General features: G+C 34.9%; 1 protein-coding gene across 13 annotated transcripts in view; it reads left to right on the top strand.

Moving 5' to 3' along the window:
- Positions 1-23,653, top strand: part of LRRC7 (leucine rich repeat containing 7) — a 1,078,250-nt gene that overhangs the window by 992,645 nt on the left and 61,952 nt on the right. For 9 of the 13 annotated variants that reach the window (XM_063711876.1, XM_054533117.2, XM_054533085.2 and 6 more), the window contains 2 exons: positions 3,005-3,145; positions 12,070-12,189. In XM_063711876.1, the coding sequence (XP_063567946.1) occupies positions 3,005-3,145; positions 12,070-12,189 (261 nt within the window). Of the gene's footprint in view, positions 1-470; positions 3,146-12,069; positions 12,190-13,651; positions 14,045-23,653 lie in introns of those variants that run through there. The other 4 variants (XM_054533145.2, XR_008514343.2, XM_054533095.2 and 1 more) reach the window with 4 other exon arrangements.

The raw sequence follows: 23,653 nt of genomic DNA, 5'->3' as shown, positions 1-23,653 counted from the left end.
TTTGCTAGAACTATCTTCAATTGACCATCGTCATTCAGTGTACTTTGTGGCTTTTAGTGTAGAGGGCTTAATGTGCTCTGCATTGACATTAGAATCTTAAAGATCCTTTTTGTGAAAATGGGGCTTTTTGTTCTCATTTTCTAGGGCTGAATGCTCAGTGTAAATTGGGGATCTGGGTAATAATATACTATCGCATTGTCTCACTCAATAGTTTTATTATTTTATTTGGTGTCCTGCTAAAAGCACAGGTCACTGCATTTATTATGTATTTCTTTAATACTGAATTTTATGTTTACAGGTTTACTCTTTTCAAATGATTATATTGCTTGTAGGTCGTGTCTACATGACAAGAAAACAATTTTTTTTAGGGAAAGAGTGAACTAATAAATGTGGGTGTGGGTATTAGTTTCTCAATGTGGAAATTGGTTCTGCCTTGCAAAATATTTCATCAGAATGTCTGTTTCAAATAGGTTTGCTCAGTCCCATTGAAGGGAGCCTCATCAAAGCCTCATGACTGGCTGTCAGTGGGAGACACCTGGTCGGTTGTCACCATGCCTTACCTCAAGTATACCCTCCATGTAGACAGATAACTTGGAGGGCGAAAATATTTGGGGCCAAATAATACAGTACAGTTTGGGAACTCTGGCCTCGTGTAGACACGACCATACATAACAGGGTAAGATGCACTAGTCAAGAAAGGTTATAAGAAGCTTTTTGGAGCATATGTACAATGACTAGTAATTTGAGGCAACAGAGGAATGAGTGAAAACAACTAACGAAAAGGAAAAGATAAAATTCTAAGCATTTGGTTCCATCACTTAGTTACTGGTGTCCCAGATCAATGGTTCCTCTCCTTTGACCCCAGCGACTGAAAAGTAGGCAACTCCTCTAGATGAAGCAAGAATTTTAAGCAGGAATATAGGGTTAGGGGAGAGAGATTTGAATGAGCAAAAGTTTGGAGGCCCTGCCTATCCCAGATAACAGAAAGCAAACTCATGTATTTTTCATTGCTATGATGACACTTCCCTTCTTAGTTGATCTTCATATAACCTCTGTTTGTGTACAGTTTCCTAGGTGTCTTTCATTTTTCAAAGCAATTTCAATGAACATTCAATAGCTTCTCATTTAATTCCAAAAAATTAACTTACCTTAGAGTATTGCTTTGAGTCATCAGATCCTAGAAGCTCTTTCTTTTGTTTTCTCCAAGTCACATTTCTTTCTGTCTTTCAGCTGAGTTCCTGAGCTATTCAGGCTGTATCTTTCATAAAACTTCCCAGCTACTCAACAAGATGAATTCAGGGTACTAAAGCACAGACTTATTATGTAAAACCAGTTTCGACATAGCTGTGCTACTTAACATTCTGTCCAAAGGCAGGCTGCACCAGAGAAATAATGTGCTTCTTTCCCAGTGAAATTTAATTGAGTCATTTGAACCCTGAAAATCAAATAGTTACACAAGAAATTACAAGATCTCTGTCCATTCCACATAAAAGACAGTTGCCTAGAGACTTGGACATTGGATAAGCTTAACAGTTCAACATAATGTTGGTGAAAGATCTAAGTGTTGACCTTGAAGAGGCAGCTCCAAGAACTACCCTAGATAAAAGATGCTTGTTTCCTCTTTTAGTTTAACCACAAGGCCCATGCTTTCACTGCAGAGCCACACTATGACAGGGAATTTAAAACATGAACCCATATGTCTGAGACTGCTTCTGTTCTGCAGAAGCTGAGAGAGTACTAGACTGGAGGAATTTTAAACCTTAAGGAATTTTCCAAGTGCTAGATTGAGATGTTCAGTGTCTTTTTCAATTTTGGCATGGTGACAATGGAAAATCTCTATATGAAATAATAATGAATCCATAACAAATATGATTGGTAGACAAGCACACCATCAGGAGTATAATAATCTTTCAGCTTCACTCAATGAAACTTTGATGCTAAAAATCATTACTTTGATAATATTGCCCTCAGAATAGAATAGCTGCCTGCTGTTAATGTTCAGTAATATTTGGCTTATAAAAAGTGTGCTAAGTTAACTTCTGTGATTTTTTTTTTCCAAAATGAGAGAATTACTTAAAGGGGCCAAATGCTGTCAATGATTACATTTCCATTGTAGATTGAAGGAGGAGATTGTACTGGTGGAAACAATTTGATAACAGGGTATCTAAAATTTTACATTTAATTTTCAAATAAAGTTTTATAGGAAAAAAATTATCTATCAGTCACTTAAATGCAAATACCACCAGAGTGTTCTATAGGTATTTGTATATATTAGATAATTAGCATTAATAAATCAATAAATTATAATTGCTTTAATATTACTATGAAATTTCTTTAGTTTAAAATATAATTTTTAAGAAACAAAAAATAGAATATTTGGATCCACATAAACTGTATTTGATTGGTTTAGCTGAATTAATAAGCAAGTTCAATCAAGCCTATGGTAAGCTCAAATGACATTTTGACCAGCTGTTTTTCTGAGTTGCTGTAATTATGCCTACAGACTGAGCAATGAAGGAGACTGATTTTGGCTTTAACATTGCAATGCACTAGCTTAAGACAGAATTAGAAACTAATATTTGTCTTTCACAAGTGATGATCTCACAATGTGAAAGAGAACAAAGATCTGCAGCTGGTAAAATTTAAGATCTCACTGTTCGAATTTCTAAATGAATAGACTACCACAGACGAATAATACTTGTCCAAAGTCACTACTATCACGATGTATAAGAGACAGAATTTATGACGTTGAGTTAGCAGCAGATGTAAAACAGAATGTATCTTCTTTGCTTTTTGTCTTTTCTGTAGTTTTGGATGGTACTCATTATGTGCATAACTAACACTGTTTACTGTATGCTTCTGTCTGATCAAGTGCATGTTTTTTAAAAAAGTTACTGTTTGCCTGCCTAAAGTTAAATGTTATAAATTTAAACATGTTCATGTAATTTATCAGTTTGTTGAGCATGTGTTCACACCCTGTCACATGATTATTTCCTCTACTCAGAATGCTGCTTACAAACACAATACAGTTAACCTTGGCATGCTGCCCTATGGAGGTATTTCAGCAATGCATGCAGGCAGAAGCATGACTTTAAACTTGCAGACTAAGTCTAAATTTGATCATCAAGAACTACCTCTTCAGAAAGTAAGTATGGACTGCCCTACATGTGTCAGCATACCAAAGCCAATTAATGTTGTTTGTTCACTTAATGTGTTTAGGCTGTACATACAACCCTGCTTACTATAGGCTCCTATGAGTCCAAAAAGCACAAGGGCAAATAATGTAGAGCCTGAACTCTTAGCTGCTAAATGAATATTTGTAGCTGGACTGATTATCAGGTTCCTGCTTTTTGGATTGAGCTTTGCTTTTTGGATTGAGCAGGTACATGGCTTTTTGTGTTGCTTCAAGGTTCATTTTTCTTAGTATTCATTTCCTTTTTTCCTCCTTTGTTTTTCTTTATTTTGTGTTTATATATATGTTTTTTACTTTTTTGGAGATAGTCCTATCATCCTGGTGATGCATTCTGAGAACAGAGCTCAAAATTATTATTGGATTTCCATTGATTCTTTTGAAAAAGACATAGATTCCTAAATTAGGAGAATTAAGTAGCTGGTACTTATAAGTGCTTCTTCAGCCCATTTTTTTGCAGGAACTATAACACAGAAGAAAAATATGAGAAACAAGTTTGTGGCTTAGGAAACTAGGTTAGTGGAAAAGTAGCAAGTTTGCATGGTATTAGATGAAAATGTAGGAACACTGAAAGGGAATATACTGAAAGAGGAAACATTTCCATTGTTAAAGGAAAATTTCTGTTTGTTTAATTCAGCCAAAACTGAGAATGCACATTTTACATTTAGATCGATTAATGCCTTCTGTCTTAGTTACATTTTAGTGGAAACCAATGAGTCATTTTCACAGTATGTCATTATGCCTATATATTTATATAGTCATTAGCCTAGTAAGTTTTTATGAAAAAGCAGTGCAAAGTAGGGATAATAGAATGACAGTAACTTCTAAACACTTCTTCTCTCTTAATAAAATGAATGAACATTATGATTCACCCCATCAAAATCAGGGTCATAAGACCTCAAATTCCTGTTTTATTGTTAATCTAGTTTTTTAATAACATTCCCAAACTGTGGACAGTTTGGTTCATACTGTGAGTAGAATAACAAAATCAAGAAGACATTTATAGCCACAGCTTTTTTATCACTCACCATAACTTTAAAAAAAAAACACTAAATTGAAAACTTTTGAATGTTGTTTTTGCTGTGCCCAGTCTATACTGCAGGACCAGTGGAGTGCTGGTAACTTTCTCTCCAAGGAGAAAGACAAGGCCTTGATTTGTGGTATCTGCCAATGTCAGCAATATAAATACTCTCCCTATGGCTAATTTCAAGGTACCAACTTAATGTCACTGAACTTAGAATTGGGAAGATTCACATGCAGTTGACTCTCATGAGCCAGTACAAATTGGCTCCAACATACCATCAGCATGACTATTTTTACTTGAGTTGCTACTTTAATGGAACCTGTTCTTCATGTCCTCTCAGATGCCCAAGACTCTCATTCTCTTCCCTAACAAAACCAGTTTTCAAAAAGACCTTGAAACTTAACTGCAGTAAGGAATAGATGAGATATCACAACTTTAAATAGGCACCTTTCTTATAGGGCTTGCTAATTAAATAGAAATCAAACCTTGTATTAGTCTGCTCTCACACTGCTAATAAAGACATACCCAAGACTGGGTAATTTATAAAGGAAACAGGTTTCATTGACTTACAGTTCCACATGGCTGGGGGGCCTCACTATCATGGTGGAAGGCAAAGGAGGAGCAAAGTCACATCTTACATGGCAACAGGCAAGATTGCTTGTGCAGGGGAACTCCCATTTATAAAACCATCAGATCTCGTGAGACTTATTCACTACCATGAGAACAGTATGGAGGAAACTGCCCCCATGATTCAATTGTCTCCACCTGGCCCCACCCTTGACACATACGGATTATTACAATTCAAGGTGATAGTTGGATGGGAATACAGCCAAACCATATCAAACCTTTAAACTAAAAAAATGGAATTTCAAAATTCAGTAAACAAATTAAAGAGATCTTGGCATGATGGAAGCTATTGCCTGAACCCCCCTGAAGTTATATCATATGAAGATGCCCCTATTTTGCTTAATTTTTGGCCATATTTACTTATCAATCTGTATGACAATATAGATATATACAGTATCTGAAAATGCCAATACACTTGAAACAGTGTTTCCTAACATCTAAATTACTCTCCAGATATAAACTAGGTATCACTGTATTAGCATATTAATTTCCTGATGTCATTTGGGGTACCCTAGAGAATGGACTCACTATTACTGTGAGCTCTAAGAAGAAATAATACAGAGTTGTATTTGGGGACTTTCAATAATCCTCAATTGAGCACAGAGATGACCAAAATGAATTCTCTTTGGAAGCTACATTAATTGCAAATCAAGAATCATTCAAGTATGGAAAGACTCCACCTCAAAATAAATTATCGTCACTATTTTATTATCTGCACCAAAAAAAGAAGAAAAATAGAGAAGGCAAGGGAGGAAAAAGATACATAGGCAGGGCAAGTAATGCATTACTCCAAAAGATTTTATGATCTAAAACTTACCACTTTTAAGTCCTATAAACTTTAAGCATTTAGGCATCTGGGACAGCTTTCCCACCCCATCACCAATGCAGGAACCTTATCGGGCACTGGATAGTTTATCAGCTGCAATAATACCTCAGGTTCTGCTTCCTCCCACGAATTCCAGTCTAAGCCTCTATCCCTTCACTTTTGTACCCTGATACGTCTCTTGTACAGAGCTTTCATTTGAAAATTTGTTAGGTTTTTCTGCCACACTCTAGAGTCAAACTCTCTTTAAAATGCAGTCTCTCCAATTATTCCTCCTGGGCTCCACTGACCATTGCTAACAGGTCCCACGATTGAGGTTCAATTTCCCGGAACCCTTCTCCCCAGGAGAGGAGATAGGCAAAAATTACTTAACTTTGATTTAGAAATGCATAAAAATCTGTTATAACATGTTTATCTTTCTACTTAAGATAGTAAAAATTACCGTCTCAGGTCCTTAAGACTTCTTTGCAACCCCTAAATACTCATTAGCCATAAGAACTGCACTAAAATATAGGGTAAGACCAATTTATAAACAAACATTTTCAGTAAATAAAATTCACATAAATGTTTCTTCTCCTGTGGAAATTCTGGAGCTGTCTCTTTTATTCATAAAATTATTGAATGATAATACTGGCTATCTATAGTTAGATGCTGTGGCAAATGACTCTGGGGTGTCCTAGAAAGAATGAAGGAAGTTTCCTAAGGAATCTAATGTTTTCACCTGTTAGAATTTAAGCACTGGAAATGGAGTTGTAGTATCCATTTGTGCAGGTGCTGCTCTCCGAAGGAAACATGTATCCCCACCCTCTCTGTTTGCCAAGGCTTGCCTCTTGCAAATAGGACAAAGAAGAAACTTTTTTATATTTCTTGTCCCGCACCAAGGCTGTCTTTAAACAAATTTGTAATAAACTAATTAAAGGATATAATTATTTGTGAATGAAGCTTGAAGAACTCTGCACTTGATAAACTATTTACATAGTGAATATTTATATGAACAAAAAGGTAACACTCTTCAAGATTTTGCAATGTATTTTAAATATTTTTCATTTTTTCATATTTATTTGTCAGATCAAGTATGGTACATTTTTCATCTATTACAAGCTAAATATAGGCTTTCTATACTATAAAGAGCAAATTACATCTTCTATAATTTTATAGAACTCTTTAAGATATTAAGAAAATGCCAACAAATATAACAAAATTAGTTTAATAAATTTAATTTCCTTAATATATTCATTTATTTAGATGCTTACACTAATTTCCCAGAAAATTTAGTAATACTTAGGAACCAGAACATTTAGAACATACAAATCTTTTATTAAATTATAGAATTATTAGTATTTTCTATTGATTTTTTATTCATTCATTCAGTCATTCATTTATTCATTTATCATTTATTTACTGCCTTTCCAAAAAGCATATAAGGCAACTTTCCATGATGTTATTAATGGTTCCATGTGCTTCTTTGGATGTGTTTTATTTGTAATTAAGCTTAGCTATCGTCTTGAAATTTTATGTTGTCATAGAGAAATACAAATTGTAAAATGCCAGTTCAAACTACCATTTTTAATATCAAAATTAATGGTAGAATGGATAGATATTTCCACTGGGAGAAAAATAAAGACAAGGATTTATTGAGAATCTACTAATGTACCTGGTGCTATGAGGTACTTTAACTGTATTTTGTCTTGCAACTCATAAAACCCTCAAAGGACATATTTATCTCCATTGTATAGATGAAACTGAGACTCATGTGTCACACAAAGGAACTCACCTGTATTGTCACTGTTTCGCTGTCGTAACTCCTGCACTTAGCATAGTAGTAGGTAGAATTTAAATCTGCTTCTGCCTGGTGCCCACATACATACTCTGTCTACTCTGTGATGATGCTTTCTCAAATGTTTGTAAAACCTAACATTTTCACAGAACATGACTCATAGGTTAAAAAGCTCTTCCATACGCATTATTACCTCACATCGTCTTCAAAATAATCTAGAGAAGTAGATATGACAGGATGGAGAAAAGAATACACAAGTAGAATATATTAACTAATCCAAAACATATCATGACCCCAATCATGCCCTGTGTGCTACAGGTTAGTGCTTTCTTAGTTAGCTGAGCTTAATGAATGCTAGTAATTATCTTGTGCTTTTTCAGATCCATTTGCATTTCCTGAGCACTCAGTATCACCAAGAATTATTTTTGGTAGCAATGAAAGGCTTAAGGTTATGGACCCAAGAAAATAACTCATTAATCATCCAGGCTACTGCAGCCCTAGACACACACAGGGCTGGGGAGAAAATCACTGGCCTTTCCTATCCCCATGTCTGCAGGTGGCCAGCTGCTAATATAAATAGTGTGGTCTCTTCTATAATGGATAAATTGATAATTTTCTCTTGTTCATTTTTTAATTTCTACCACCATAACAGCATACCATAGCATCCACTGCTTATTGGCTTATTGAATTAGGCATTAATATAAATTAATTATAATTTCAGGTGAGGGAAGGCTAAAATAATAGAAATATATGTAATAAATTATCATATAATTTTGCGTGGAAGAAATTGGCCTCACTATCTGTTTTACTAAAGTTGATTGAAATTAGTTAGTTGATATTCATCCTACCAGATTTTGAGTTAGAGAAATTTAGATAGCAATATTTGCACCTAAACTATTTTTAAATGTCTAATGTCCTTTCTTTCTGGATATATGCAAATGACTCAGTATCAGATAGTACCAACATTTGGTATGCATTTATTCACCCTAGTGCCAAGGCTTATTGGCTTATTTAATGCAGTTTTTTCTGCTGAAAGCAAAGCAAGATTTATGCTGCACCTCAGGGCAACTCATGCCTATAATTTCTATTGATTCTGCTGCATTTATTATTGGCTACCTGTCCCTCAAGAAAGATTCACTTACCTTTCTAATTATGAAAAAATCTTTCAGCCTGTAATCCAAATAAATTCTTATAGACAGTGACTAAATTTACCAAAATAATAATTTAGTACTCATGTGGAATTTCGTTATAATGGAATTCTGGTTTAAAAATAACTTGGGCATTATATTACCAACTTCAGATTGAAGCCCATGAAATCACTATCATTTAGATCCAAGCTTGGCATATTTTTACCTTTGTAATACCTATTTTTTCCAAAAGATATGATGGAAATGAATAATATAACAATAATTTCACTGGAAAAACTTTGGGGAAAATTGTTTTTAACAATTTTTACTGCAGATTTTTTGAATCTGTGGTAATGTCCTTTATGAACCATGTGCCAATTACTCAGCAAAAGAGATCCTTGTATTCTTAAGGGATATGCCCTGAGACCTTTGCAAATTGCCAAATTCTAATACCACTCTCATATAATTGTAACAATAAGTGTAATTTCACAAGCATACTGTACACCCATCAATTAGCAAAGCTGCTGTACCATCTAAGCTTATTTAACTCACTTAGGTGACTACTGTGCACACCCATATGTTTATACACACATATATACGTAAGAATACACATGCATGCGCTTACTCATACAAATGTGCAGACATATATCGATATAAAGAGGCATACATATGCATGCACATTTATGTCTCAGCAAAATTAGAAATTACTTGATCAAATAGACACTTGTGATCATTCATAGCAGTCAAAATTACGAATGTTAAATCCACAAATACCCACACTCATCTTTGGGCATAGCATCTGTTCAGCAAGACTTCTACTCAGCATTATTGCATGTCTTATCAAATACAATTTCTGATTTTTCACTAAATCACACCAGCCATTTTCTGTATTATTTTGAAATATTTAAAGACCTGCAGAATTTAGAAGCTAAGGAAATAGTGCATTGTGATGATTTTCTATGTTATTATCTTTAGTTATACATGATGAGGAAAATAAAACTCATTCTTACTCCTTAAAATACCCAAAGAAAATATCAAGAATTGGTACAAAAAAATAATTGAATTAATAGCTGAACCTCAGTTCAATTATTTTCTCTGGAATATTAAATTTCAACAGTGATAGCTTCATTTTTTTTAACATTTTTCAGTAGCTCCTTTTAGCCTTTAATAGAATTTTAACTGCTAAGCTACTCAATTTATAGACAATAGCTATACTCCTTTGGGAAAGAATGTGCACATGATTCTCTTTTTGGTCTTCACCACCACCACCACCACCACCACCAAATGTCAATAAATTGTTTTTAATGATCTTTCTATTTCTGCAGACTTAAGCCATCCCTAAGGTGTCTCATGTAAGAAAAACAAAAAGGCCAGAGTATTCTTAAAAGGAAATTGCTTTCAGGAATTTCCTCTAATTTTGCTACCTAGTGAAAGTATCTTTTTTAATGTGTCTGCATGTTTATGTTCCTTTTGGCCCCTGTAATAGAGACTTGGTGTGATTGTTAATTCTAATTTTATAAAGAAATAGATTAATTTATAAACTAGTGAAGTACCTACACCATTATATTAGGATTTTGACTAAAAGGATTTCGCATTTTTTTTTTTAACACCAAAAAGAATTTTGTAATTCTCAGTTTCTCTGTAACTGGAACCATGTCTGGGTGGAGGAAATACAGATAGAGATGGGGAGGATATGGAGAAAAAGAAAACCTAAGTTAAATTCTGGCCACTTCTTAAAAATCTACATTGCACAGACCTGGCCAAATGAACATACTAATTATCCCACTTCACTAGCAAACAAACTAAGTCAGAAAAGACAAATACTAAAAATTCAAAAAGAAAACACTGACCAGTAATGCTTAACCCGAATAATTATGTTTTAACTCTTAATTTTAATTTTTATTTACCATATTTTAATATCTAGAAAAAATTGTGTATGGGCATATGTAAACATATTAATCTGGAAAAGGTAAACACTAGAAAAGCGATGCTGGAAAACAGACAGTCATTGAATAGCTACCTGCTAATTTTGAAGTAACACATACTTTAAACGTGTTGTCTAGATTGAATTTTTCAAATAAACACACATCAATTCATTCCTAACTCAGGAGCTTAAATTCAGTACATTTTTTCTCTTTTTTTTTCATACTTTTTGATAGGCTTATGAAAAAAGAATTCACATAACCGAAGAACAAGAAGAAAACTGAGTTAATTTTCATTATATCCATTAGATCCTAGGAAGACTTCATCTAGTGTCATAATAAATCCTATTTTAGAATTTTTCCAAGCAATGCTTTTAAAAAAATGCTTGTGGTCAGAATGCAGGTAAGGAGGTTCTATCATTGTTTTTCAGAAGAGAACAAACTAAGACCACTCAATATAACCAGATAATGCTTAGCAAACAGCCCATTTTTAACATGATTTGATGAGAATAGCCCAGTTCTCCCTTTCTAGGGTAGGAGGACAAGTCCTTACACAAAGTATAGCTGCACACTCTCTAGCTGGGCTTTATCAGTAGGGATCCTTTAGAACATGTGCAGAAAATGGCACAGGAAACACTGGAGTATAATAGCTCAACCACGGAAGAATTCCCTCAGGAAACCAAGCAGTACTTGTGTATCTTACACACTAGGGAAGAAAGGAGCCTTTGTGAAAATATATGTAAATATACCATTGTACATCCCTCCACTGGAGGCTTTCTGATGGTATGTGATTGCTTGCTATTACTCAGGTTAGAATATGAAATCACCCAAAATAAAGACAGGCAGGTATTAGTATTTGTTAAAAATAATAAGCATGAAATCAGCCAAAATAAAATATTTATGAAGTGTTTAAATTTTAATATGTATCATTTATATAAATAAATAAATTTGGTAATCAAAACAGCCATGATTTACTTACACTACGATTCTAATAGCACATTTTTAATAGCATATTTTTGATGCCTCCCCCCAAAGCTATTTGTTGATAACGCCATAGTACCATAAATCTTGCACTATGCCAGTGTTAGCACTATTTGGGTTTAGTGCAAGGCATATTCTCCCAGAATCAATACAACCTTATAAAATTTATTTTAGGTTATGGCTTAGAATATTAGAACTTATATTCTATGTACTATATGGTTTCAATTTCTATTCTAAGTGGTGAGATTATACTAAAATTAAGCAAGTTTTAAGTGCTGTGGTTTTTAACAATTGTAACAATTGGTTAATTTTATTCTGATTATTTTTATTCAGGTACTGTAAATAATCTAAATTTTTCCTTAAAATTCAGTAAACAACTCTAAGATGGTTATTTTAATTGCATTTTTCATTGCTTCCAAAAAGCTTTCAATTTACAGTTCTTACCCAGTAAATAGTATATAATATTTCCAGTTCAGGATGTATGTTTTTCTGCAATTAAACAAAATTAATTTTACCATGATCATTAGGGACTCTTTTCAGAAAACTATGGTAAACTTCTACTACATCACTAAAGAATGCCATACCATTTTTGCAATAGACCCCGTCCCAGCAAAGCAACATTTTAGACAATGGACAAGAAGATGTATCTCCTAGTGGCCAATGGAATCCTTATCCACTTGGGAGGCGGGATGTACCTCCGGACACCATTACTAAAAAGGTAACCAATTTTTAATTAACAAGACAAACCATGAACCTTGCACAATCTACTGCAATATATAATAAATATTTTGTGTCTTATCATAATTTCTAAGTTTGTGGTAACTTTAAGGTAAATATTATGCTACTACACGAGTTTGGTTAACTGTAAGTACATTGAAATCAATGGAAAATAAACACTGCCAACTGTTTAAAGTTGGTAATGAATGTTTACAAACAACATCCTGCAACCTCTCTACAGATACTCTTACCTCTTACCACCCACCTTTGAAGGGCACATATAGAATGATATGTGACAAGCTTCCGACTCTCTTGGCTTTAACAGTGTGTTGTAACCAGTTTGCATAAAAGAAAATTTGATTCACTATTTCTAAAGTTATGACAATTGATTCAGCAAACATTTAGCGAACAACTATATGTACATTGCTATGTGTGGAGCACTTGCTAGATATTGAGGAAATAAAAATGAAAAAGACAGTTTCTTACTTCAAGAGCCTTTTTATCTAGTAAGGTATGCTGAGTGATAAGTAGGTAATTATAATATTACATAACAGATCCCCACAACAGGAGTAAAAAGAAAGCCACAACTTGGGATAAGATACTTGCCACATATGTGAGAGAAGGGAGAATTTGTATTCTAAAATATATTTTTTAAAGCCCTTACAAATCAGTAATGAAGACATACAACACAGTTTTTTAAACTGGTAAAATACAAGGGGAATCAGGTGGGTAAATAAATACTAAAACAAAACTGAACCTTTCTATCAATCAGGGAAATGCAAAAGAGATGCCATTTACATTTACTAGACTGGCAAAAATTAAGAAATCTGAAAAATACAAGTCATTTGTAGGTATAAGAGCAATGGAAACTCTTTTAGACTTCTTATTGGAATATGAAACATTATCACTTTGGTAACAAATTTTCCTGCAAAGCTGAATATGCACATACCCGACATTCCATCAATTCTCCTCTTAAGGTATTAAACTAGAAAAATTATCATACATGTCATTCAGGGTACTTGAAATGTTTCCAATACCAGAAAACTGGAAAAAGCCAAATGTTTACCACCAGGAGAGTATGTAAATAAATTCTGTTAATTACACAAAGGAATATTTCAAAGCAATGAAAATCAGTAAACTATAATTACAATAATGTGTATTAACTTTAGAAACATAATTTGAATGGAAAAAAAGTTTCAGGAGATGGCATACATATGTAATACCATGTTTACAAATCCCAAAACAAGCAAAACTCAAAATATACTATTTAAGCATAAGTACATAAGAAACCTATTGTTATAAGTAAATGGTAAATGTAGTATTCAGAATTGTGGTTGTCTCTAAAGGTAAAGTAGGGGATGGAATCAGGGAGAAAGTGGATATTATTGCTGGAACTATTCTAATTCTGAAATTGAATTACGGTTCTTTACATTCTCTCTTTTTTTTTTTTTTTTTTTTTTGAGACGGAGTCTTGCTCTGTCGCCCAGGCTGGAGCGCAGTGGCGCAATCTCTGCTCACTGCAAGCTCCACTTCCCAGGTTCACGCCATTCTCCTGCCTCAGCCTCCCGAGTAGCTGGGACTACAGGGGCCTGCCACCACGCCTGGCCAATTTTTAGTAGAGACAGGGTTTCACCGTGTAAGCCACAATGGTCTAGATCTCCTGACCTCCTGATCCGCCCGCCTCAGCCTCCCAAAGTGCTGGGGTTACAGGCGTGAGCCACCGCGCCCGGCCTACACTCTACTTTTTAAGCTCATGAGTGTTCATTTTATAATTGTGCTTTGTAACCTACGTATGTATTACATACTTACATTCTTTGTAACTTAAGTGATTTTTCCCTTGATGACCACTTCAATGCTTTCAAAAATGCATTAAATATCAAATTTTATTTTATCCAAAATATTTGGTAATGCCACTGATTTACAGGCATTTATTTTATGCATGTTATTAATTTGACTATTGGGTAATATTCAGCACCACAGGTAAATATAATATGATGTGGTTAATGCTAAGATGGGATACAGGGCTATGACAGTACCTGGAAAGGGCACCTGTTTAGTGAGGAAACTAAGAGCAGTGATGTCAAATAAGACTAGAGGGATAAGCAGAAGCCAGATGATGCTGGGATTTATCCTGTGGGAAATGAGAAGGGGAATATAAAGTATTTTAAACAGAGAAAGGACATGATCAAATTTTTATTTAAAGAGCACTCTGGCAGCTTTTCAGAGAATGAATTAGCGAGGAGAAAGACTGGAGGCAATGGAACTAGTTAGGAAGATTCTATAGTAATTCAGGTGAAAGTCAATGGAAACAATGGGTGGTGGAAAGAAATGCTGTATTAGTCCATTCTCACATTGCTATAAAGAACTACCTGAGACTGGGTAATTTATACAGAAAAGAGGTTTAATTGACTCACAGTTCCTCAGGCTGTACAGGAGGCATCGCTAGGAAGGCCTCAGGAAACTTACAATCATTGTGGAAGCAAAGGGGAAGCAAGCATGTCTTCACATGATGGTAGGACAGAAAGTGAGAAGGGGGAAGTGCTGTATACTTTTAAACAACCAGATCTCATAAGAACTCCATCACAAGAACAGCAAGAGGAAAATCCACTCCCGTGATTCAAACACCTCCCACCAGGTCCCTCCTTCAACACATGGGGATTACAATTCAACATGACATTTGGGTAGGGACACAGAGCCAAACCATAACAAATTCATAGATCCAATATCATGATAAATGTTAGAGCCAAAACAATCTTGTGATTGGACATAGGGCATAGAGATAGATAAAAGTTCCAAGGTTGATACCCAAGCTTCTAATTTGGTCAAGTGAGTGATGATGTTCCATTCACTAAGATAGGAAATACAGAAAGAGTAATAGGTGGAAGTGGAGGAAGAGAGAAGAGTTTAGGTTTTTACATGTTGATTTGAGGTAGCTTTAAGGCATCCGAGTGGAAATGTTCCGTGGATGTTTGGATATATTTATCCTAAGTTCAGTGGAGAAAACTTAGCTTGAGATTCAAATTTAGAAATCATCAGAATATGTATTATTAAGCCATGAGTGAGGCAGAAGGATGACACAGAACTCCATGGAACACCAACATTTAAGACATGTGCAGTACATAGGAAGAATAGGCAGAAAAGAAATAATCAAAGATTGGATCAATACAGTGATTTTACTGCAAGCTGTAGAGAATTCAAGGGAAACATTGTTGAACTTGAAGGAAATACTTCACTAAGCATACGAAGTAGTTGAGATTTATACTATGCCTCAACTTTAGTACTTGGTCCTCTCTTATTAAATACTTAGGGTTTTATTTTCCCATTCCACTCTGCCCTCACGCTGTTGGCTCTATCCTAAAACTGGTTTCTCTCATAATTATAAGATTACTACCAATGACGATTGGTAATATGAGCTTCCTCTTTCAAATCCAGCAAGAGAGAGAAGCAAGCTTCCAGTAGCTCTCTCTTATGTGCAAAACCTTTCTTCCCTGAGTCTTTCAACAAGCCTCATCTTACATCTCATTGACCCAAAAGAGCTAAGGACTTCCCATCCTAGAAAAAGAAATGGAGTTATATGATTGGCTTTGGCTGATCAGTTGGCATAGAGTAGATGGGGCTCTCAATTTCAATTATGCAAGAAACATGTAAAGGAAAAACAAGGGAACATAGCACTTTGGAAATAGTGAGGGAAAAATGTTTTAAGGAGGGAATGGTCAACTGTCAAATGATGCACAAAAACGTCAAGCAAGATAAGTATGACTAAAGACTCCTTGGATTTAGCAACAAGGAGGTCATTGGTGATCTCAGCAAAAGCAATTTGCTTAAATGATGGGGTGGAATCCATAGGAATCTACATTAAGGGGTAAGTAAAGAACCTATAAAACTCAAGAAAGAAGTAATGTACTAAATGTACCATGTCTTCTTCCTACTATTATGATAAGCAGGTTCTGATTATCCCATATTATAGCAATTTTGCCTAAAATCTGAGATTTCTGAACCTATAAATAGATATGTCCACCTATCACCTCTCAGAGTAGAGAGAATAAGGACCACTTTAAATATTCAAATTTAGTTTTTATTATATATTGTATATTAGTTGAATAGTCAAATTACTATTCAGTGAGACTCGACCTAAGGAAAGAAAAATGGTCATGGGAGCATTAGCCTGGGCTGCAAAGTTTACTGAAATAGATGTGATCATTATACTACTAGTTACTGGGTTTCTATTTGACTCTACAATGACATTTTTAAAAGTTAATATTATTTTTGCAGTTGTCACGGAGTGAGTAGTTAGGCTAGACATAATGGGAATGGAAAGATAGAAAGTGAACTATAAATTGAATGGGGAATCAAAGGAGAATAAGTGGTGAAGAATTCTTAGCCAGTGTCCGATTTGAGTCTATTTCTCCAAGCCTCTGTAGATTTTTTTTAAAAAATCTTGTCTCTCTAAGCCATCAGAAACCACGGTAATGCTGTAGGGATTTGGAGGGAAATTATAGAAAGTCTTTGACTGAACTTGTGGCTCTCTGTTCTGGCTATCATAGATTTTTGGTTACTCATGGCCATGCCAACCAGTACTTCAAGCACTATAGAGAACAAATGTGGGTATCTTCCAAGCTGTGGATCCAAAACCTTAGACACATAAAGTAACTGGACAAGAAGTGTTTATTTCTCAGAATTTTGCTCCTGTATCTATTGTCCCTGTCCTGTGCACCTGAGAGTGGCAAAGTGATGGAAAAATGCCAAGAGTGTTAAATGCTGTCTTTTTTTTTTTAATGGAGTAAAAGTAGGTGGTAGATTTTATTCCTCTCTTGCTATGCAGTCCCAAACTCACAATTTTTTTTTTTTTTTTTTTTTTTTGGCAGAGTCTTGCTCTGTCACCCAGGCTGGAGTGCAGTGGCGTGATCTCGGCTCATTGCAGCCTCCCGCTCCTGGGTTCAAGTGATTCACACGCCTCACCCTCCTAAGCAGCTGGGATTGCAGGCATTCACCACCACGCCCGGCTAATTTTTGTATTTTTAGTAGAGACAGGATTTTGCCATGTTGGACAGCCTAGTCTGAAACTCCTGACCTCAAGTGATCTGCCCACCTCAGCTTCCCAAAGTGCTGGGATTGTAGGCGAGAGCCACTGTGCCCCGCCCAAAATCTCAAATTTTGATGTCTATTAGTATTAAAAGTTTAGGATTCACTGCTAGAAGAACATCTTATAGCTATGTAAATCTGCCACCCCAAAATTCCAGGCAGTATTATATGAATACTTTAAGAACGGCTGTTTAAAACTTTTGCAATTGCTGAAAACAGCCATGGTTTCAGAGGGAGAATTTGTATTTTAAGTCCTGTTACATCACTTCTGTTACTCCTACAGTCTATCGGATTATGCCACAGTCACTATAATCAGAATATTTGGTTCCATGTATTAAATCTTTACATAAGGCATTGTGTTAAATGCTTTAATGTATTTCTTTATCTAACTTTCACAGCAACTATATGAAGTAAGCACTATTATTTTGTTAAAGAAGAAACTCATAATCAGAGGTTAGGTTACTTGCCAAGCTCACCTGGGTAACTTATCATTTTATATTTCCCTCCTATATGTAACAGAAAATAATATGAAGGTGATATTATAAAAGATAAATGCAAAAACATGTTATTTTAAATTCAGACATTGCACTCTGATTTGGTCAAATCCTCCATAGGGATGACAAAGCAGTTTTGCCCTAATTCTAAAATGATACTCTTTTAAAAGTATTAGGAGTCTTACACACATTGAATATCTGTAAAATGTAAAATTAAAGGATGATATCTGCAAGGGTATGTTAGAATGATGGAGCAGAAAAACATTGCAGCCAAAAGGCTACAGTGACGTATTAAAACCAATGAAACCAAACACTTCACTTCTGGAATGGATAACCAAGAAACTATAAAATCCTAGCATTTTAAAATCTGAAAATTCTTTAGTAACAAAAGACTAGGCATTCAAAGGTCTCCTTTAGCATCAGTGACTCTTTCCGCCCTGAGTGTCTGTTCCCTCCCTGAGTGTTCTAGGTTAAGTGCATAATGACTTGGCAGTTGGAATAATAAAGATGGATAACAAGGGTCAATATCAGGATGGACACAGAGGAAGAGGAAGGCTTTAAAAATTTGCTGATTAGTCTTGGCTCACAAACTTACCTCTTATGCTGAACTTGCCTGTGATTTTCTCACATCTACAATGTCAGTTCAGCTATTAAGCACTTCAGGATTGCCAGGATTGTCATCTCTGAGACATGCCTAGGAATTTATCAGAAGAAGAAGAAACTAGAAGAAAGTGTGTGTGTGTGTGTGTGTGTGTGTGTGTGTGGTCATTTTCATGTTCTTATTATTCTTCCTTTACCCCACCCCACCCCAACCCCAAATTTTAATTTTTGCTTTTTCTAAAATATTTTTTTAAAGACTTTTTTATTAAGTTTCTCAGGAGGAATATTCATTTCTTATTTTAATTATGACATTTGTCGTGTTTTTTAATGTAATACATTTCAATGTTTCTGTAAAAATTTAGAAAGGTAAGATCTAAAATATCTTTTGAAAATCATAAATTGTTTTTCTGTCAACCATATGGCCAAATCATCATTTGTGCTTTAAAATAACTGGATCAAATTTCTACTGGGATTTTACTTGGTAATATAAGTCAGTCTATTATTAAAACTTTTCAGAAGATCAGAGTAAACCAATGTCATTTAAAATAAGTACAACTTATTTAAAAGATATTTAAAAGTACAACTTAAGAAAAATCACCTTAACCTATATATCTAGAAATTTAAATAAATACATTTTATTATTTTATAAATATCCAAAATAGATAATCATGTCCAGTTGTGGTGGCTCACTCCTGTATTCCCAGCACTTAGCACTTTGGGAGGCCGAGGCAGGCGGATCACTTGAGGCCAGGAGTTTGAGACCAGCCTGGCCAACAAGGCAAAACCCTGTCTCTACTTTTAAAATGTCAAAAAATTAGCCAGGTGTGGTGGTGTGCGTCTGTAGTCCCAGCTACTGGGGAGGATGAGGCATGAGAATCACTTGAACCCAGGAAGTGGAGGTTGCAGTGAGCAGAGATCATGCCACTGCACTCCAGCCTAGGCGGCAAGAGCAAAACTCCAACCCCATCCCCCCAAAAAAAATAATCATTAAATTACAGTCACTGAAAAGTAAATTTATTGAAATTGTTTTCCACTGAAAAGAAATATTGCTATCAGTACTCTGTGTATGTAGAACTGGAATAAAAGTAACTATAATTTTTGGTTTTTGTAATTTAACTGAGAATAGGCATTGTGCTGTTGAGGTCCCTTACATCAAAAGGTTGGGGAAAATGTAGCTTATTTAAATAGAAATAGAAGAAAGTCTGAAATAGATGAGAGAGAGATGATGATGATTTAAATATTGGAAAAAAAATAGATGGCAGAAAGTAGAGTAGATCATGAGGCTGTAAGCAAGCAAGTCAAGATGTGGAAGAAGCAGATATGAAAATCAACCAGGTAAACACTACATATAAGAGATGCGGAAATAGAATTGTTACTTATTTCCGTTAACCTCAAAGTCAAGAATATCTGTTCTGGTTTACAGTAAAATTGAAATTGAAAAATGATTCTAAAACCTGAGTGATTGTCAATGCTGTAACTAAATTCTCCTTTTGTACAGAAGCAAATATATCAAGTAGAATTGTTTTTTGCCTTAGGCTTTGTATTTTTTCCCTCCCAAAGAAATGCATGTTGTTAACAGTGAAGAATTCCCAGGAGTTGTGACTTTACTTCATTGGTCCATAAGCAAATGAGAACAATCTTCTCCATCACTAGGAGTAATACCAGTCTCAATCATCACTTCTCTTTCCCAAGCCTCATAAGCAAATGAGAACAATCTTCTCCATCACTGGGAGTAATACCAGTCTCAATCATCACTTCTCTTTCCGGGTTCTCTTTCCCAAGCCTCATTTTTCTCCTCCAAGAGTAGCAAAGTTTTCACTGATCAGAGTTAATGTTGTTTCTGGTAGACTAGGCAGTCACTAAAACTCAGAAACAAATTGGAGCTCCTTACAGAGAGTCATTCTCAATTCCAAACAGCTTTTTAAATGCTAGGAAAAGGGATCTTTTGAGTCATTAGATAGATGGAGATTCTCTGTTTCCCTCATCTTGTTCCCCTACCCTCCTTTTGGTGGTGTCACTTAGAACTTTGTGTCAAGCAGTATAAAGACTGCATTGGTGTCTGTGGTAACAGCATATTCTGCTGAGGCTGCTGAGGAAAAGTATCTTCAAGAGACAGCAGCCAAATGCATTCACTGTCGGTAAGCTCTGCCCAGAAACAAGAAATGAGTTCAGTGAAAGGCCAGATTGATTAAATCATATAATTATAATTTTTAATTTAAAAAATGTTTGGCACAATCTGTAGCCCCTGGAGAGACATTTCTTAAACAGAAATTATGCAGTTTTTCTCTTGACCAAAAGCCATTTTTTTCAGGACATAAAAAAGTGGAAAAGTAGGAAGATATCAAATGTGTCCAAATAAAAAGAGCCTTCATCTCCAGTGAGACTTTAAAAATTACTCTCTAGATCTACAGAAATGCAACCCTACTTTCCTTGGAGTTTTGGTATCTACTAGAAACAACCTAGAACTGAATTATTTGTGTGACTAATAAGTATCTACTCTTTAATTTCACCTCTGGTTGAAAAGGAACTTTTAAGTAGTAGTTACAATCATACCGGTCACCTGAGAGGCAGTCAACCACTGTCACACAAACATCCTCCAAGTTAGGACAGGTTAGGAGAAGGAGAGGTAGGTAGATGAAAATTATGCCTTATAGAACTTTTGATTAGCGGTCATTTACTGACAACATTGTCAGGCACCCACCAAACACCAATAGGAGGCTTTTGAGATTTCTGATGCTTATATTTAGTGATATATTAGTGATATATTAAGACACCCCTTTACTTTCCCTGCCTATCAAATCTATGCCTGTATCCCTACTAAACTTGTTTCACTATGGTCTTTATGGCGGTAACATTAGTTATTGCTCTGAAACAGAATAAAAATGCACTGTTGAGGTTGTAAAAATTATATTGTGCAGAACAATCCAAAGAACAATTATATGAATATCTGCAGGCTCAAATCATGTTGCACTCCTTTTACGTAACTTTGCCAGTAATCTTATTCAGATGAATTTCATATACTCTTTTAAAACATATCCTAATTTATATATTATCATGTTATTTTTTCCAGAAAATCAATAGAGCCATGCCTTTTGCTATACTTAGGAAAATAAGACTAAATACGTCCAATTAGAGTCACTGTCCCCCCAGCTGAAAATTATTGATATAAGATAGAGATGGTATATACATATGTAGACTTGCTTGTTAAGAATTATTAGCCAATGCCAAATGAACTAAAGTACATGACCTGGAGGAAATCAAAAATTCCATGAAAATAAGACCTTTCAGAGGCAGCTCCATGACTTAGTAATAGCAGCTGAATCAGGAAAAAGGGTTTGAAAAAATCAATGAAATAATTTATTTAATGATCCATTTCAAATATGTATTTTGTTAATCTGAAAAGCTAGAATAGTATATTTCTAATTGATTTATTTTAGTATTATTTAATTCATAGGTGTTTTTAAAGCTTACTCTATTTCTATTGTTATTAGATTTGTTCTCAGAAATAATGGGGATAGGAGGTTGTGAAAATGTGAATGGAAAAAAATCTCTAACTTAAAGCAAAAATGACAGCTGAATAAAATATTGTTTAATTTACAGTCACTTTTGTATTGGATTTTTCTTAAGACAACGTTATTCTTTAACTCACAAAGCATACCTTTATTTCCTAATACCAGTGCAACAATACAGCTGTCTGCAGTATTGAAGGACATCACTGTCACAAAATCAGGGATTGTTCTCATCCACTCTCACTCTAAATTATTTCCTTAATAAAAGTGTAAACCTAGAAATGTCTGTCAAAAAGCTATCAAGTCAGAGGTAGAAAATAAACTTGCCACAGATTAAAGCAATAGGAAAACGGGCAGATTAAAGTACTTACTCCATCAATATTTGACACAGATATTCCTTAAAACAAATGACTGTTCTTCAGAAAATTGAAAGAACTCAATAGCATTTATATTGTCTTTGTTTGGGGAGAAATATAAAAGCAAAACTGCAGAATTAATCCAATGCCATAAAAATGTTCCTGGATGAATATGTAACTTGAAGTTCTGTATAACATGACAGCTGGCAGAGATCAAGGATAGTTGCCAGATAGAGATGTCAAAATGATAAGATTCCATTTCTTGCCACTTGATCTTTATGTGACTTACTCTACTGGCTGTATGTTCTTAGAAATCTTAAGCGTGAAGTAAATTGTTGTCAAACTTTTATCGTTACTCTTAACATCTTCCATTTTGGGAATATATGTCAGCATCATCACAAAACAAACCACAGGTTGAAAAGTGTAGACGCATCCTCAGTTTCATCATTCTGCCATTAAGGATACTCCATTGTTTTTTAATTTTGGCTAATAATTTCCTAAATCCATAGCTATGTTTTGTTGGTTCACATTAATCATAGGAGAATGTACTTACAGAGATTCAATATGCCAGAGATGACTGCCTTTGTATATCAGCCAGCTGCTATGCTAAGACACTTACACTGAAGTGAAAGGTCCTACCACCTCACTTTTTATCTGTCATTGGAGACACTGAAGTATATTACCAGTATCTGACTCCAAAAAATTCAAGATCAGCAAATATTTTGAATGCCCTCTAAGATTACTGCAGTGTGCCACCAGAATGAAATGTCACCAAAACCCCAGGACAGGAGCAGGAACATCTTCCTGCCCCCTTTATTTTAAGCTGCAGAGCTTCCTTCCATATATTTGTGCAAGTTTGTCTTCTGACACTGAAATGGGAGAACATAGATTTTGGCATCAAGCTGGACTAAATACAAATAAAACAGGATGAAAAGGTTCAGCTTAATAGGTTGTTATAATCAGAAAAAGAATATCTACAGTACATACAGTAGGCACTGTACTAAGATGCTTACCTTGCAAAACACTCTCATATCATCTTCACAACTTTATGGGACGAGGAGTTAGAGGTATGAAATTGAGAGATACAGGATTGGAATCCAGTGTTGTCTGGGTATACAGCCTACTCTACCCCCTAATTATTCCACTCATATATTTTATCCCACACACCCCACCCAACAAAAAAAATCAGAAAACATTATAGCATAGCCCATTGCACTGTTAAATAACCTCAACACCAGGAATATATTTGATATATATATAGCTAGTACTTTTTGGCACTGCTTGGTATTTGTTGTTGTTGTTGTTGTTGTTGTTACATTTTCAAAAGAGAGAAACTCAAGCACGAGTCACATTTTTTTTTAAGAATTTTTGAGTCCTCTTCAATTTGTTTTTATTGGTCTACGCAAATCAAAATTTTTAGAGAT

Source organism: Pongo abelii, chromosome 1 (assembly GCF_028885655.2).
Source record: "Pongo abelii isolate AG06213 chromosome 1, NHGRI_mPonAbe1-v2.0_pri, whole genome shotgun sequence".
Classification (NCBI taxonomy): Eukaryota; Metazoa; Chordata; class Mammalia; order Primates; family Hominidae; genus Pongo; species Pongo abelii.
The sequence above is the reverse complement of the archived record's forward strand: the minus strand, read 5'-3'. Positions and strand labels throughout refer to the sequence as shown.